At 53.2% G+C, this 15,183-nt stretch overlaps 2 protein-coding genes across 6 annotated transcripts in view; one reads left to right on the top strand and one right to left on the bottom strand.

Moving 5' to 3' along the window:
• Window positions 1–871: 871 nt before the first annotated feature.
• Window positions 872–7,786, bottom strand: LTBR (lymphotoxin beta receptor). The gene is made up of 10 exons (XM_027074105.2): window positions 7,437–7,786; window positions 7,222–7,318; window positions 6,840–6,965; window positions 6,604–6,756; window positions 6,138–6,234; window positions 5,924–6,015; window positions 3,088–3,195; window positions 2,747–2,772; window positions 1,946–2,174; window positions 872–1,786 (listed from the first exon to the last, which is right to left on the bottom strand). The coding sequence occupies exons 1-10, from the start codon at window positions 7,551–7,553 to the stop codon at window positions 1,545–1,547; spliced, it is 1,287 nt and encodes a 428-aa protein (XP_026929906.1). The 5' UTR covers window positions 7,554–7,786; the 3' UTR covers window positions 872–1,544.
• A 49-nt stretch (window positions 7,787–7,835) lies between these two features.
• The window catches only part of SCNN1A (sodium channel epithelial 1 subunit alpha), a 30,165-nt gene continuing 22,817 nt past the window's right edge, over window positions 7,836–15,183 (top strand). The window contains exons 1-3 of one of the 5 annotated variants that reach the window (XM_053225743.1): window positions 7,836–9,197; window positions 9,584–9,620; window positions 12,997–13,162. The gene's annotated coding sequence lies outside the window, so the exon portion shown is untranslated. The other 4 variants (XM_053225742.1, XM_027074103.2, XM_027074104.2 and 1 more) reach the window with 4 other exon arrangements.

The raw sequence follows: 15,183 nt of genomic DNA, 5'->3' as shown, positions 1-15,183 counted from the left end.
ATCAGGAGCGTGCCTTGCGAGTGGAAGGAGGCTGGCCCGTATCTCTTCCCCAACAGAATGGGAAGAATATTTCACATTTTAGGGCTAATGTGCGTATCTTTCCCTTTGACTGGCCTTGTGGAAAGAGCACTCTTTCACTTTGCGTTGTGGCTGCAGGTAGGAGAGTGGGCTGAGATTGAATATGCCTGCAGAACATGAAGCAGGTCTGATTATTTGAGAAAACCAGCCCATTTTTTAAACCCCTGTTCAGAGAAACTCTGTAAGGGTATGGTGTGTGAAGTTTTTACCCAAGAGGCCCCTACGGCCTAACGGGGTGCAAATCCAGCTTTGCCATTTGCAGCTGAATTAGGCAAGTCATTTACCCTGTCTGTGACTCAGTTTCCCCAATAGTTAAATGCGAATAGTAATACTATCTATCTCAGAGAGATGTTGTGAGGGTAACATATGTTAATATTATAAGGCATTTATTTACTTATTCATGTTTATTTATCTATTTTGAGAGAAAGAGAGAGATCCTTCGCGTGTGTCCGGGGAGGGGCAGAGAGAGGGAGAGAGAATCCCAAGCAGGCTCTGCACTGACAGCAGACGTGGGACTTGACCTCACGAACCGTGAGATCATGACCTGAACTGACATCGAGGGTCAGATGCTTAACCAACTGAGCCACTCAGGCACCTCTATTGTAAAGCATTTAGAACACCATCTGGCACCTTGTCAGGGATGGCCGGCTAATACAGTTATCACCTGAATTACAGACACCAGCCTCTCATTGAAATACCTTTGTAGGATTATATTTTAATGTTTTGACCTTTGCCTTTGACATTGCCCCAATGCAACAGTGTTTCTATGTAAACACCAAGAAAATGAGTGATCTAGGTCTCGATCTCCTCTTTATTTGCATGTGGTTACAATTTATAAATACACTTGCTGTTTTCCTCTCCCTCCAAAACTCTCCCTTCTACCTAGTAACTGTATCCAAACCCCCAGTTTTTAGTGACTCCCTTTCTAGGAGGAGAGGGGAGGGGTGGTCCTCCATGTAACTCCATCTTCTACAGGGTCTACTTCAGTCCATGTGAAGTGTGGGCTCTCAAAGGGCCTCTGAAGCTTGGGGATGAGCACCACGAATCTGCTGGAGGTCCCGCTGATGTCCTTGCAAGTGGCCATGTGGCTGTCCTCCTTCTGTGCCCTGCTTAGGGTGCAGAATGCCGTGGCGGGCAGCAGTTAGCATCGTTTGCCCTGTCCGTGCCCGAAGCCGGGCCAGTGCAGCCCCGGCGGGCAGGAGGGTCTGCAGTGAAGTCTCAGGCCTGCACAGGAGGCGGTGAGAGTCTTGTGGCACGCACATACCCAGCCAGTGCCCGGCCCTGCTCTCAGAGATGCGTCTCAGGCCCGGCCCCTCAGGGTCTGCCTCTCAGGGGCCCTATCCAGGCCCTCTGTCAGTCCTGTGTGGGTAGGGCAGCCGCAGGGAGAAGATGCTCTTGCACCTCCCTTCTCCTGGCTTTTCCCAGACACCAAGAGGCATGGGGGACAAATTGGGTCCTTGGCCCTGTTAGAGGGCATGGCACCCCAGTGTCTCTGTTTCAGCCAGGTGCCAAGCTTTGCCATCCTCCTGGTAGGGTGTAGACAGCCCGGGGGGGCCTGGGGCACCCTCTTCAGGGGTGGGGTATGGAGGTTCTGGGGGAGCAGGGGGGTCTCCAGGGCCCCGTGCTCCCCCCAGTACTGGCCCGTTGTAGATGTAGATGTTGCCAGTGACAGTCACAGACCCGCCGGTGACATGAATGCCGTTGGTACCTGTGGGAAGGGAAGCAGAGTGAGAGGGGCCGACGGCTAGCTGTTGGAGTCTCTGTTTTGCTCTGCTTCTGTCTGGCTCACTTTCTCCTCTTGCACACCATCCCTCCCACCCCACCCTTCCATGCCCCCTCTTCTCCCTCCTGCCTGCCCCATGCTCACCATGGGCCACCTGGCCTTGCTCTGGGAGCTCAGCCTCCAGCTCCCTGGCCTGGCTTAGAGGACTCTGCTGCTGTAGCACCTCTTCCTCCAAGCCTGGGGTCGCTGGGAGCCTGGCCGAGGCCGGGGCCAAGTCTCCAGAGAAGGGCAGAAGTGGCTTTACCAGGTCAGGGAAATGTGGGTGGACCCTTGGAGGTTCCCAACTTCCATCAGCAGTATTTGATTCCTCTCCCTGCAGGAGAGAGGCAGAGAACCAACCAATGACATGGGCCTCAGACTCCATCGTTCTTTAATTCCCACACCCCACCCCATGCTTAGGCAGCTCATTGTTCTCTCTTCCACTTCTTGCTCCCTGCCACAGGGCCTTTGCACTTGATGTCCCTCTTCCTGGGGCGCTTTCCCCCAGATATTCTGATGGCTGGCTCCCTCATTTCTTCAGCTCTCTGCTCAAATATCTGTTTATCAGAGAGGCCCTCTCTGTCCACTCAAAGATAACATACCCCCATCCTTTGCCACTGTCATTCACTGTCCCACTACCACGCTTTATTTACCAATTATCACTACCTGATAAATGTTTGTCTAACTTTATTCTTGCTCCGCTGGCATGTAACTCCAGGAGGGTAGGTAATTTGTTTTGCCCACTGCTATATCCGTGGTGCCCAGAATGGTATCTGACACATGGTGTACTCAATCAGTTATTAGCCGAATGAATACTGAAGCCTGCACACTCTTATCCTGCCTACCCCACCTGTTCACGTATCCCCGTCTACCCCTCCTTGTGGCCTTCTCAGCCTCCCCCATTACCTCTGGACGCCTCTTGAGCAAGGATCCTGCAATGGAAAATTAAAAGGGTGTGGAGCCTCCGGTATGGCTTTCACCCTTCCCCCACACCACGATGTTGCTCCCCACCCTGGGGTCACAGAAGGAACACGCTATCTTTGCCCTTATCTCCAGCCTCAGAATGGGGGTGCTGGGTGGAGATGGTGTCCATGCTGAGGGCAGGCACTGGGAGTCTTAAGGGTGTGGAGGGACAGAAGGGTTAGCCCTGGGGAAGCTGACTGTTCCCTCCAAACCCCCTTCCCCATCAGGTGGGGATGGACAGCCGGCCAGGCCTGCGTCCCTGCCAGCATCCAGCTCCTTCCTACCCAGCTTCCTGCAGAGAGAGGGGTGGCTCTTCCAGGAGCAGGCCAGGACCGTGGTGAGGAACAGGAGAGAGGCCAGCGGCAGCAGGATGGCCAGCACCAGCACGGTTCCTGCCAGGACAGCAGACGGAACAGCTGTGACGACCCCAGGAAGGGCAGAGGGGAGGGAAGCTAAGGAACAGCTTTCTGGTCCTCTGGACAACTCAGAGAAAAGGGGCGACAGCAGCTTTTCCCGTCTAGACCCACTGCAGTTCCTAAAGGCAGAATTGGAGAAACTTCCCTTGGGTTACAGAGAAGGGGAACTAAGTTGGACTGGGGCAGGCCCTCCTGACTGCCGGGTTAAACTCAAGCAAGGGTGGAGATCTCTGGAGGGCATGGCTGGTGGCCACCATGTAGAGACCAAGGACGGGGGCAGTCTTGTGGGTGAGGACAGGAGTGTGGGCACTTGGTTTTCCAGGGTTGGAAGTGGGGGTGGAAGGCAGTATGGGGAAGGTGGGACTTGGGTTTGTAAGCAGACTCGGGCCACAGGGTAGAGCCACATTTCTGTGGACGTGACCATCTTAGAGAGAGGCTGCTATAGGAGCTGAGATTGCCCCTCTGTCTCTGTGGGGGTGTTTACAGGGGTGGGGGGGGTGAGGCTTGCAAAGTCTCCACCCCCTGGCTCAAGGCAGGCTCCAGGAGGGGAGGGAAGGGAGGCTGGGAGCTGGGATTCTCAGGTCTTGGTATGTAGCAGTGGATAATTTCTGTCTTTCACAGAAGAGTCTAGAGCACCCGTCAGTTGTACCTGGGGAAGGTCAGGAAGACTTGGACATTTGTATACTGGGAGCTGGCCCTTTCTGATCCACCTAAACCTAGGGCCTAGGCTCCTAAACCTAGGAGCACAGAATGGGAGGTGTGGGGAAAAACTGGACCTGGCATCTGAGACGTCTGTGTCCCGGCCCAGTTGGGTGACTTTTTAAGCCATTCTACCTCTTGGAGCATCAGTTTCCTCAAAGATACAATGAGGGGGGTTTGGTACCTACTGTCTAAAATTCCAGCTCTAGGGGCGCCTGGGTGGCTCAGTTGGTTAAGCGTCTGACTTTGGCTCAGGTCATGATCTCGGTCTGTGAGTTCAAGCCCCACATCAGGCTCTGTGCTGACAGCTCAGAGCCTGGAGCCTGCTTCCGATTCTGTGTCTCCCTTTCTCTCTGCCCCTCCCTGGCTCGTGCTCTCTCTCTCCCTCAAAAATAAATAAACACTAAAAAAATTAAAAAAAAAATAAAACAAAGTTCCAGCTCTAAAGTGCCAGTTGTATTTGATACATGGTTAAAAAGTACTAGGAGGACAAGGAAGAAGATGATATAGCTGAATGAAAAATCAAGTGACAAAATATTCAAATGACTCCACTTTTAGAAAACCAATTCTATATATAGGCATCCATTGAAAAATGTCTGGCAGGATATATTAAAAAATGTTAAGAGTGGATATGCTAAGTGATGGTCCTGTGAGTGGTTTTTAGCTTTACTTCTCTGAATTTTCTTTTTTTTTTTTTTAAATTTTTAGTGTTTATTTATTTTTTGAGAGAGAGCACGTGTGCAAGTGGGGAGGAGCAGAGAGAGAGGGAGAGAGAAATCCCAAGCAGGGATGAGGGGCTCGAACTCACAAACTGTGAGATCATGGCTTGAGCCGAAGAGTCAGACGCTTAACTGACCGAGCCAGCCCAGTGCCCCTGTTTCTCTGAATTTTCTAATTTTCTATGGTGTGCATGCATTATGGTACACGCTCTGGAGTATGAAAGAACTGAGTACAGGTCTTTGTAATACCAGATACCAGTGAGTGATCTGGGCCAAGTCCCATAACCTCTCAGCCTCAGTTTCCTCCTGTTCTCAGTGAGGATAATAATAGAACTACCGTTGACCCTTGAACAATGTGGGGGTTGGGGGCGCTGACCCCCGTGTAGTCGAAAATCCACGTCTAACTTTTGACTCCCCCCAAACCTTAACTACAAATAGTCTACTGTTGACCAGAAATCTTACCAATAACACAGTTTGATTCATGCATCTTTTATATGTTATGTATTATATACTGTGTTCTCGTGATAAAGTAAGCTAGACAAAAGAAAATGTTATTAAGAACTCATAAGGAAGAGAAAATACATGTATAGTAATGTTCCGTATTGATTGAAAAAAAAAAAGCCACATATAAGCGACCCGCTCAGTTGAAACCCATGTTGTTAAGGGTCAGCTGTACTTTACAGGGTCATTAAAAAGATTACATGAGCTAGTGATTGTCAAGTGCTGGCAGAGTGCCTGATGCCCTAGCTCTCAATAAATGAAAGCCATAATTATAAATATTTGGTAATTTTTAAAAAGTTAATAAATTCTCTCCCCGCTAATCATGTTTACAGTTATTAGAAATACCCCTTAATCATCTGTTAGGCTAGGAAACAAGCAACGTCACAGAAAAGAAACAAACAAAACAGAGTCAAATGTGGGATGAACTCTCTAATAATGAAAGTGTGTAATCTAGTAAAGAGATTTTTGGTCTGGTAAGTGGGTTATATGATGGTAGCATGTCCAAGATGAGGACAGTAATGTCAGTTACAATTACATCTCAGGGTAGGAGTGTTCCTTGGCATAATAGTACATGTAACTTACAAGTTATGTGTATAACACATAACTTAAAAAGAATGTGTATATCAAGCTGGCCTAGGGATACTCCAATTTTTCCTTAGGGAACTTTTCTGCTTGCCCCAATTCTGAGAGAGAAGGATTAATCTTTTCCCCATCTTTTTAGCTGGGAGAAATGAAGGCATTTTCCCAGATTCCCCCCATGTGCCCCTGGGCCCCAGACTCCTCACCTGGCATCTCAGGGGACTCGAGTGGATTTCTGCAGCTGGTGTCAGACTGGGCAGTGCCTGGAACTGCCTCTACCAGACCCTGTTCCTCACACCTGTGAAGGAAAGGGAAGCCCAATTCAAGCGGGCACAGGGCTGGAGGTGGAGGCTAGCCCATGCATGCGAGCATAAGGGTGGTCAGCAGCTGGGACTTCTGGGATGGTGGGGGTGCACTCACCTCGTGTGGGGCTGGCAGCGGGCCCTGGGGGAGGAGGTATTCTGGAAGTGCCCTGCCTTACAGGGAACACAGTTTCTCTTAGCCTCCGCGACTTCATCTGGCAAGAGAAAAGCAAGGCCAGCCAGGGTGAGTGGGCAAGGGGCGTCTCTCCACGCTGTGAGTTTCCTTTATTCCCACCGAATGGCCCTCCCTGCCTGTAGCACCTTTCCTGATCTTCCTCTGGCCCGAGCCTCCCTGAGCTGAGAGAAGCCTCCTTCTGAGGCCCCGAATCTGTCCCCTGTCCCCGTTCCATTTCTCTGCAGACCCCTTCTGTGGGCCTTTAGCCCAGGGAGGGAGAGGAGGCTCTTTATGTCAAAGAGAACTACCTGGGGGCTCCCCACAGATGAAGTACGCGCGCTCCCGGCCCCCATTCAAGATCACTGGCACCCGGTCTCCTCCCCGCCTTCTGCCCACAGTGGCCTCTGACCTTTGAGCTCCACCTCAGTGCCAGGTGGGCAGTTGGAGAGTGGCTCGCAGTGCACACACTCGGTGTCCCAGTGCACGCAGAACATTCCGGGCTGGCAGCGGCACTGGGTTTTCTGTTTGCTGGTGCAAGGCACAGTCTCCTCGAAGCCCAGCACTGGTGGGGAGACAGACAGGGGAGCTCGGTGGAGGGGCTGCGCTCCAGGAGATCCCAGCCTCCCCGGGCACACGGCCACTCACTCTGGTCACAGGGGCGGCACATCTGGCAGAAGGAGAGATGGTTCCAGTGCTCGTTGTAGGAATTCTCGGGGCACATGGCACACACTGTGTTCTGGCCGCGGCTGCATTCCACTGAGACACGTGTGCCTAGGATGTGAGCAAAGCGATCCGGGTGTCAGGGGAGCAGGGCTCCCACCCTCACCTCTGCCGCCTGCCTGCCGTGTGACCCTGTCCTCTTGGGGGCCACGTCCGACAGATGGCCGGCTGCTTTCCCGATGCAGGAGAAATGCCTCTCCTTTCCCGGGGCGATGGTGTCTGTCTCCCCTCTGAGGCGGTAAAGGTGGGCTGGAGTGCCCTGTAACCCACCTCCCGTCCCAGGCATCCTGTGGCCCTTGGGTCTCACCTGGGGGGCATCGGGAGCAGCAGACCCGATGCTTGGGCTCGTAGTACTCCTTTTCCCGGTCCTGGCACGTTTGGTTCTCCGTGTGGTATGGGGGCGCCTTCAAGGGGAGATGGAGGTGGGGGGAGAATTGTCCAGGGGGCACCTGGGGAGGGCAGAGGGACTAGAGGGAGGGCTGCCCAGACCCCGCTTCCCCTCCCGAGTCTGCCCTCACCCACCTGCGCGGGCCCCTCCCTTATCAGTGGGGCCTGGGATGCTGCCAGGAGACTGCAGAGGCCCAGGACGAGTGGCCCCCAGGCCAGGCCGCAGGGGGAGGCGGCCCACGGCAGGCGCATGGCGGCCAGTCGGCCAGTCGGCCAGATGGGTGGAGGCCTGGGGGGTAGGTGGGAGGCCTGCACGTCCCGGGCAGTGGTGGCAGCGACCTCCCCCCGAGCCCAGGGTCTGGGACAAGGCTCGGGCTGACGTGCCCCTGGGGCCGAGAGCCCGGGCCTGGCCTGGCCTCCAGGGCTCCAAGAGCCGGGCTCAGGAAGTGGGAGTGGAGCAAGCCGGCCTCGGGGCGGGGACAGGGAGCGCTGGGAGCAGAGGCAGCTGTCGCAATCGGGGAAGAGGAACAGGCTTGGCCGCCCCGATGCAGGGCGGGAGGGGGCGGCCGGGAAAGCACGTGAGGGCAGCAGGGCCGGAACCGGGCCTCCTCCCTTCTTCGGAAGCCTGGCTGGGAGGGGAGGACCGCTAGGTGGGAATGGGCCACAGAGCCAGTGGACAGTGCCCAGATGGGCCTCTGAGAGCAGGGCAGAGCTGACTCGGAACAGAGGGAGAGCCGGAGCTGGGTCCAGCCGGGTGCCAGATCTCAAAGTGGAAGGGCCTGTGAACGGCAGACACGGAGAGTGCAGATACCCGCTGAGGCCCACGGCCAGCCAGCTGCAGCATCTGGGAACCAGAAGTCCCAGTTGGCATCCATCTGGACTCCTGGGGGTTCCTGCCCCGTTGTGTGACTTTTAAAGATAAGCTGCAGAGGAATAACAAGCCAGCCAGCCCTTCCGTCCCCTGATCCACCCCAGTGCACACATTAGTGGGCACAGGTCATCTACAAGACACTGCAGAGAGTGCTGTGGCCTCTGCTCCCCTGTCCTTTGACGACGGAGGACCACGTAGACCAAATTCCCCATGAATAGGGGCGGCTGCACTGGAGCTGGGTAGCCACAGTCTTCAGTCCCAGTTTCCTCACCCAGGAAGGAGCTTCTGAATCCTTCTGAACTGGAGGAAGCTGAGAGACCACCAGTCCAGCCGCTTTGCCTTAATCGTGAGAAGATGGAGGCTGAGGGTGCCACATAGAGAGAGACCAGGATTCCGGGGGGCTTGGTCTAGTCCCTGCCCGCTTTCTTCCCACCATTTCCCGGCAACCCGTTAACAACAGCCCCTGCCATGCCCCTATGCCAGGCTCTCTGGTCTTCAAGTTGCTGTGCTCCTGGCGAATTCCCACCCGTCCTTGAGGCTCGCACGGGGTCTGGGATACACCCCCACCCCAGGCTGCACAGATGCCACACAGACAGCGGTCTGGGCTTATTCTTTCCCGCCTCACCAGGCTGTGAGCTGTGCAATGGCCTAGACTGGATCTTTAGGACTGGGTCCCAGTGTTTGGCCGAGTCTGGCCCATACCAAGTACATGTTTATGGAATAAACGATGATGCCTTGTCCACATCACATAGCCAGTCTGTGGCAGGACTAGCCTAGACTCCAGAGTTCCCGATTTCTGGGTCCCAAGCTCATTCCTGCCTGAGTTTAGATATTTCACTCTCCTCTCCTGGTGCAGACCTCAGACCTGTACTCTGCAGGCAAATGTTTATATGGACGGTCCCAGGCAGCCCGGAAGGGGAAGAAATACCAGAGGAGCACACCCTGCTCAGGGCTGCCGCTCTTTCAAAGTCCAGGGAATTGGGGGCTGAGACTGGACTCACCACTGAGCTCTTCAATGCATACAGGTATGTGCATGCAGTGGCCTTAGATTTCTTTTCCTTTTTATTATGGAAATGCACACCACACACACACACACACACACACACACACACACACACACACGAGGAGAAAATAATACTGTGAACTCCAGCTTCAGCTCATGGCCAGTCTTATTTCTTCCACACAGCCCTCCTCCATTCTTCTGATCTCCTCTTAATTATTTTGAAGCAAATCCCAGACATATATCATTTCGTTTGAAAATATTATAGGATTTTATCGAAAAGAGAGATCTCTCTCTCTCTTTTTTATTATTGAGGTATAACATAAACAGTGAAATGCTTGAAGGACACTGATCTGATGGATACAGATCAATGAGTTTTCACTTTTGTATGTTCTTGTGTATCTCCCCCAGAACATTTCCTGTACTTCAAAAGGCTCCTGCTTCACAGGTAAGCCCTATCTCAGATCTTTTTTAACCACAGCTGGCTGAACTGTATCCTTTCTGCTGCCAATCTCATGCTGTCACTTCAGCCTTCAAGGAGTCTCTGGGTCCTAAAGAAAGAGCCTTCAGATCTGGACTTTAATCCTGGTCCCGACACTTCCCCTCTCTGGGCCTCTTTTTTTTTTTTTTTTTTGTATTTGCCAGTCAACTGCTGGTTTGCTTACAGATCTGTCCTCCCCTCTTCCTGGGCTATTTTGTATCACTGCTGGGAACTACATTTCCCAGACTCCTTTTTCCTCGGGCTTCTGGGTAGTTTCAGCCAATAGGAAGACAGGTGAGTGAAGGACAGGTAGGTGGGAGGAGGAAAGAAGCCAGGCTATTTCTGTCTCTCTTTGCTTTTCGGACATCGGATATCACCTGTGTTTGCCTGTGTTTCTTCCTTCCCTCCTTTCATAATCCCATCTCCTGTCAGGCAGTCCCCACTATTTACTTCCTGCCAAATAACTCAGGAGGCCTCTGGGTCTATGATGCTTAATTACCCTGCTGTCCTTCCAGCCCTAGAGATGTAGCTGCTTCCTGCTTCGCTGTTTTCTGGGTTGCCTCGCTGTCCCCCGTTGGCTTCTCATCTCTTTCATCACCCGTGTACCAATTTCTTGGGTTAACTTTCTTCCATTTGGAAGACTTAAGAGTGTTTGCTGTTTCTAAGCTGGACCACAATTGATAAGTCTTAGCAATAAATGGTTATTATGCCTACCCAACCTTCTCCAGGAGGGTGAAGGAAACTCACAGGGGGATCCATGAATTCTTTGTGGGCAGGGCGTTGTCTTGGTTTCTTTTTCTTTGTGTTCTTTGCCAGATTCCTTGAAGCTCATTTCCATTGGGCAGCACCAGGGCTGGACTGAGTACCCCACAGATCCCCAGAATGTTTGGCCTTCTTCCGAGAGGACTGCTGAGAGATCTTCCTTCCCAGAGGTCCATGAAGAATCCAAAAAGGGTGCCTGGTGGGAATGGATTCTTCTGGATACTCTTTCCCACACAGTTCTTAGCCAACTGGTGCTCTCAGAAAGGGTCTGGTAAATACGGAGAGATGTGTCATGGGTGAGGGGGTCATCCTTCTCCGGAGACTTTGCATTTTCATTGGGGACCATCCCTTTAAATAAACCCAAAGAATTATCCAAATGTCAGTTGTGCTGAGGTGGAGAAATCCTGCCTTGACCCAAAGGAATAAACTTCTAATGGTGAACTTCTAAGCCTCCTGCCAGGTGACTAGAGTAGGAGTGGTATGGAGGAGTTTTCTGGTCATTCCCACCATATAAGTGCAGATAGAAAGCCCACTGTTTTCCACAGTGGGCAGCCCAGTGTTGAAAGGCTCATTAATTCCAAGTAGTAAGAATAAAGAGCTGCATTTAATTGAGTGACTCATTTTTTACCCTAGAAATGGAAAAAATGAAGGAAATTCAGGCAAATTAGTAGATGACAAATTAAGGAGTTATCAGAGGAAATTAGGATGTTCAATGGAGATGCTTTCTCATAGCACATCACTCTCTGCCGAAGATAAATCTTGAGTCTTAAGATGCTCATTCTGCCATCTTCTGCAGATTGGGTCAACAAATAGTGACCACTAGACAGTGGGACGACCAAGATGAATAAGCCTAGAGCTTGTTCTCAGAGAACTCATAGTATGACCTGTGTATACGCACACATGCACATACTAGGCTAGTAATCATATACAGTGGTAAGTGCGGCCATAGATTCTCAACAAGACTCTCTGTCTCTGGCAGTGTGGAAGAGAAAGTGATTATTTCCATCATCTTCTGTTCCCCAGAGAGCAAGAGGCAGTAAGCCCCTTTGAACTCATGACCCTCATCCCATCGCAGACTCCCTATTTCACTTCTCTCCCTGTAGCCTTTGCACATTTATGGCCACATAGGGTTAGGGCATGGCTAGTGCCAGGAGGGAAGGAACAGCTCCAGTCTGGGAGAGCATTTTCCAATGCTGGGGAAGCTTCCAAAACAAGGACCACAGGGCCGTGGGACCCCACAGAGCAAGAGTCCACTTCTCTGGAAGTCAGGGGAGCAGCACTGAACATGGAAAGGAGAAACTCAGCTCTCCATCTGGCCCCACTGCTCTGGGCCTCAGTTCTTTCTTGTGTTAAGCAAGGGTTAATGCACAGTCAACTGGAAAGGGCTTTTGGGACCATCTGGGACCCTCACTCTCCCTTCCCCCTGCCATTTCACTTTTCAGATTAGAACGCAGGAGCCCAGAGAGGTATAGTGCCTTTTCCAAAGTCACATAGTTTAAAGGCAAAAATGGAAGTCACATAATACCTATAATATGGTCCCGTTTATGAAAAAAAGTATAAATGTAAAGAAATGCATATAATTTTATAAAAGCACACAAAAGATACAGATGGATGTACCGATTACAACAGCCCTCCTTGGCCTGAGGGGTGGGTAGGGAATGGGACAAAGGGAAGCTTTTGCTGTTCTGTATATTTCTGTCTTGTTGGAAAGTCGCATTGTGGCAAAAATGTATTTGGGCATTATTTCTGCACTTTCAAAGATAACGCTTAAAATGGAGCCGTGACAGAAGTGCAGATTTCTGTGTTTCTCACAACAGACTTGCTCTGGCCCATTCCAGATCTAGAACGACGCCTTCCCTGAGCATGGGCTGCCCCCCACCCACTGCCCTGGTACACTGACAGGCACTTCTGGGGACACCATGTCCACGTGCTCCGGCTCAGCCCAGACCCGTCCTTGTGATTCTTCTCACAGAGCCCTTGAGACGAGAACTATTTGCTGTGCTGCTTTGAGCCCGTGGTTGGATTTCAGACACCAGCTAGCAAACAGAAAAGGCAGGGAGGTGCCTCTCCTAACCTTTGAGATCAAACAGGCAGGGTGCTGTGTACTCCATTTGTTTAAGAACCTGGCTCTGGGGAGAATAGGGGTTCTAAGGCTGTCTGGGTCCTGTGGGAATGTGGGGTCAGTGTAGAGAGCTTTCCACAGAGCTGGGAAGATAAGCCAGGACCCAGATTGCCGATGAGCCCATGAACTCTGCGTTTGAAGCTCCTAGGTTTCAAAACCAGGTACAGGGGGGCTCCAGTTCCCCATGAGTCTGCGGCTGGTTTGTCATGGGAAATAAATGGCAAACGTCCTAAGTACACATCCCTGCAGGAAAAGGATTCTGATTTGTGTTTCTCTCGGCTGCTGTTTCGTTCTGTGCCCTCAGAAAACTGGCTTCTCTTTATGGAGGGTCGGTTTCTTCATCTTGAAAATGAAGGAAAAACCAGCCTTTCCCTTCCCAGGAGGGTGTTCCCAGCAGGCGTCAAGGGGAGTGATGGGACCGGGTTTGGAATCCTGGCTGACAGCAACTCTCACTTTAAGAGGCCACAGGAGACCTTCTGCCCTAAGAGGAAGCCGCAGGGCCCAGCTGCACCCTGAGTTTGGAGTACCCCGCTTCCCTCTTACTTGTCTGGTACACCCCTTGGTGTTCCTCAAGACCCAGCTGAGATGTGACCTTCTCCAGGAAGCCTTCCTGAGTCTCCTCAGGGTGAGTGCCTCTGCCTGCCACCCTGAGGCTCCCTCAGCACTTCTTATCTCTGCCACTAGAGTCCTTATCTTATGTAGCATGACTGCCTTCTTCTGCCACTCTCCATCAGTGCTCAGGCTGGGCCTGTGTCTGCACATCCCAGGCCGGCTTCCCCCGGGTGCCTCCGATGAGGGTCCGCTGTGGTCGACCTCCTACCATCAGGCGCGGGGCCTGGCTTGTGTGGTTGGGGCTCCTGTGCCTCCTTGGGCTGTCTCTGGGCCCTCTCTCTGACCCTTCCCTTTCTGTGTGCTCACTGCTTACACTTCACTCTTTATCCTCTTGCTGGATTAAGTTCGGAGCAGAGATATTGGAGGAAAAACACAGCCCCTACCAGCGAGCCTTTCCCTCTTCCCAGGGCTGGTGTCCACTTGGGCCATGCCCACCTTCCTCCTTCCCGACACCCGGTGCTGCCTACATCCCTCCCTATTCGCTCAGGGCCCACTGTCCCTAGAGCTCCTCAGGCTCCAGGTCTGTGCCCAGGTGCCCTGCCTGGCCCCTGTGCTGCCTCTCGGTGACCACATTCCTGCAACCCCGTGACCACAACAGGGGACATTACACATTCCTGGCCTGGCAGCCAATGGTGTAAAAAAGAACAGAATGTCCCAGGGCCCCACCCAATCTCCAGCCTCACCTGGGCCCCTCCCTGGCCTGGATGAGGTAAGGGGTGGCAGTGAGGAGTCAGGAGGGAGAAGGATGGACCAGGAGGGAGAGGCAGAGGGGCGCTTTGTGCCCCAGTGCCCAGTGGGGCCAGGAGGTGTCCCCACTTTACTGAGTAGATACCCCTTCTTCTTCTATAAGACCTGGGGGTGAGGCTGACCTGTGGGTGCCTTTGGAAGGAGTGCCCAGAGAGGGGACCCAGCTCCTGGAAGCCCACTTGGGGCTTCATCCCCTCAGTCTCCTGGCTCTACCCCCTTCACCCTCCTCTCTCGGCCTCTCCTCCAGCCCTCCCTCCCAGGCCTTCATCCTGTCTTCTTCCATCCATCTCCCTTTTTCTGCCTTCCCTGTTCTGGTCTCCCCTGCCTTAGTCTCCCTCATCCTGGCTGGTTCTTTTTTCTTTGTTTTGCCCTCCTGGCTTTGTGTTCAGGATCTCTCTCCTTGTCTGAGATCTCTGGCCCTCCCCCTGCCCTTTTGTCTCAGATCTCCTTGCCTGTCAGCCCCCAGGGCCGTTACTCTTCTAGGTAGGGGGGTGGGGGGAGCACCCACCTCCTCCAGTCCCACACTTCCGGGGCACCTGCCCTCAGGAGCCCTCCTCCCTTTGGAGAACTCTCAGCTCAGACTCCTCCTTTGCCCCTCCCCCTGCCCTGCTCACCTTTAATTGAGATGCTAATGAGGCTTCTGTCGCTTCCATCCCAGCCTGGCGGGCGGGCTCCCTGGCTGGGCCGCTGCACCTGTCAGGTGAGGGGGAGGAGAGGCTCGGCTGCCAGATTCAACTGGAAAGGAACCAGTCCCAGTCCAGCCACAACCTGGGAGCTGGGAGCAGGAGGCCGTCCAGACCTCCTGGAGCCCTGCAGTCCCTGGGACGGACACAGCCCAGGGCCAGGGCCAGAGGCGGAGGAGAGAGCCCACTCAGAGAGGGAGCAAGGCAGGGAGGAAGAGGAAGAGAGGCAGGACCAGAGAGCCTGGCACACAGACAGGAGACAGGCAAGGAAGACGAGAGCTGAGAAAGAGACCCAAAGAGAAGCAGAAAGCAGAGAGAGAGAGAGAGAGAGAGAGAGAGAGAGAGAGAGAGAGAGAAAGAGAAGAGCTGGGACACAGAGGTCCTGGAGGAAGGAGACTAAAGATAGACTGACTAAGCAGGGCAGACTGACAGCTGAGGAGACAGAAAGGGAGGTGCTGGGACAGAACTCCAAAGGGTGCTTCTCAGGCAAGCCCAGCTACAGGTCTCCTGGCCCGGACTCCAGCAGGTCAGCCGGCTCCTGGGACGGTGGAGGGAGGGAGGGAGGGGTAGAAAAGAGTGGGCTCAGGGCGGGATGCGGGCCTGG

This window comes from Acinonyx jubatus, chromosome B4 (genome assembly GCF_027475565.1).
Source record: "Acinonyx jubatus isolate Ajub_Pintada_27869175 chromosome B4, VMU_Ajub_asm_v1.0, whole genome shotgun sequence".
Lineage (NCBI taxonomy): Eukaryota > Metazoa > Chordata > Mammalia > Carnivora > Felidae > Acinonyx > Acinonyx jubatus.
The sequence above is the reverse complement of the archived record's forward strand: the minus strand, read 5'-3'. Positions and strand labels throughout refer to the sequence as shown.

Bases quoted from the DNA above. Each gene is read 5' to 3' on its own strand.
- LTBR (XM_027074105.2), bottom strand. From the start codon at position 7,553: ATGCGCCTGCCGTGGGCCGCCTCCCCCTGCGGCCTGGCCTGGGGGCCA. The intron at 6,966-7,221 runs GTGAGACCCAAG...CTCACATCCTAG, and splicing joins CTGCTCCCGATGCCCCCCAG to GCACACGTGTCTCAGTGGAA. The intron at 6,235-6,603 runs GTCAGAGGCCAC...TTCTCTTGCCAG, and splicing joins CACTGAGGTGGAGCTCAAAG to ATGAAGTCGCGGAGGCTAAG.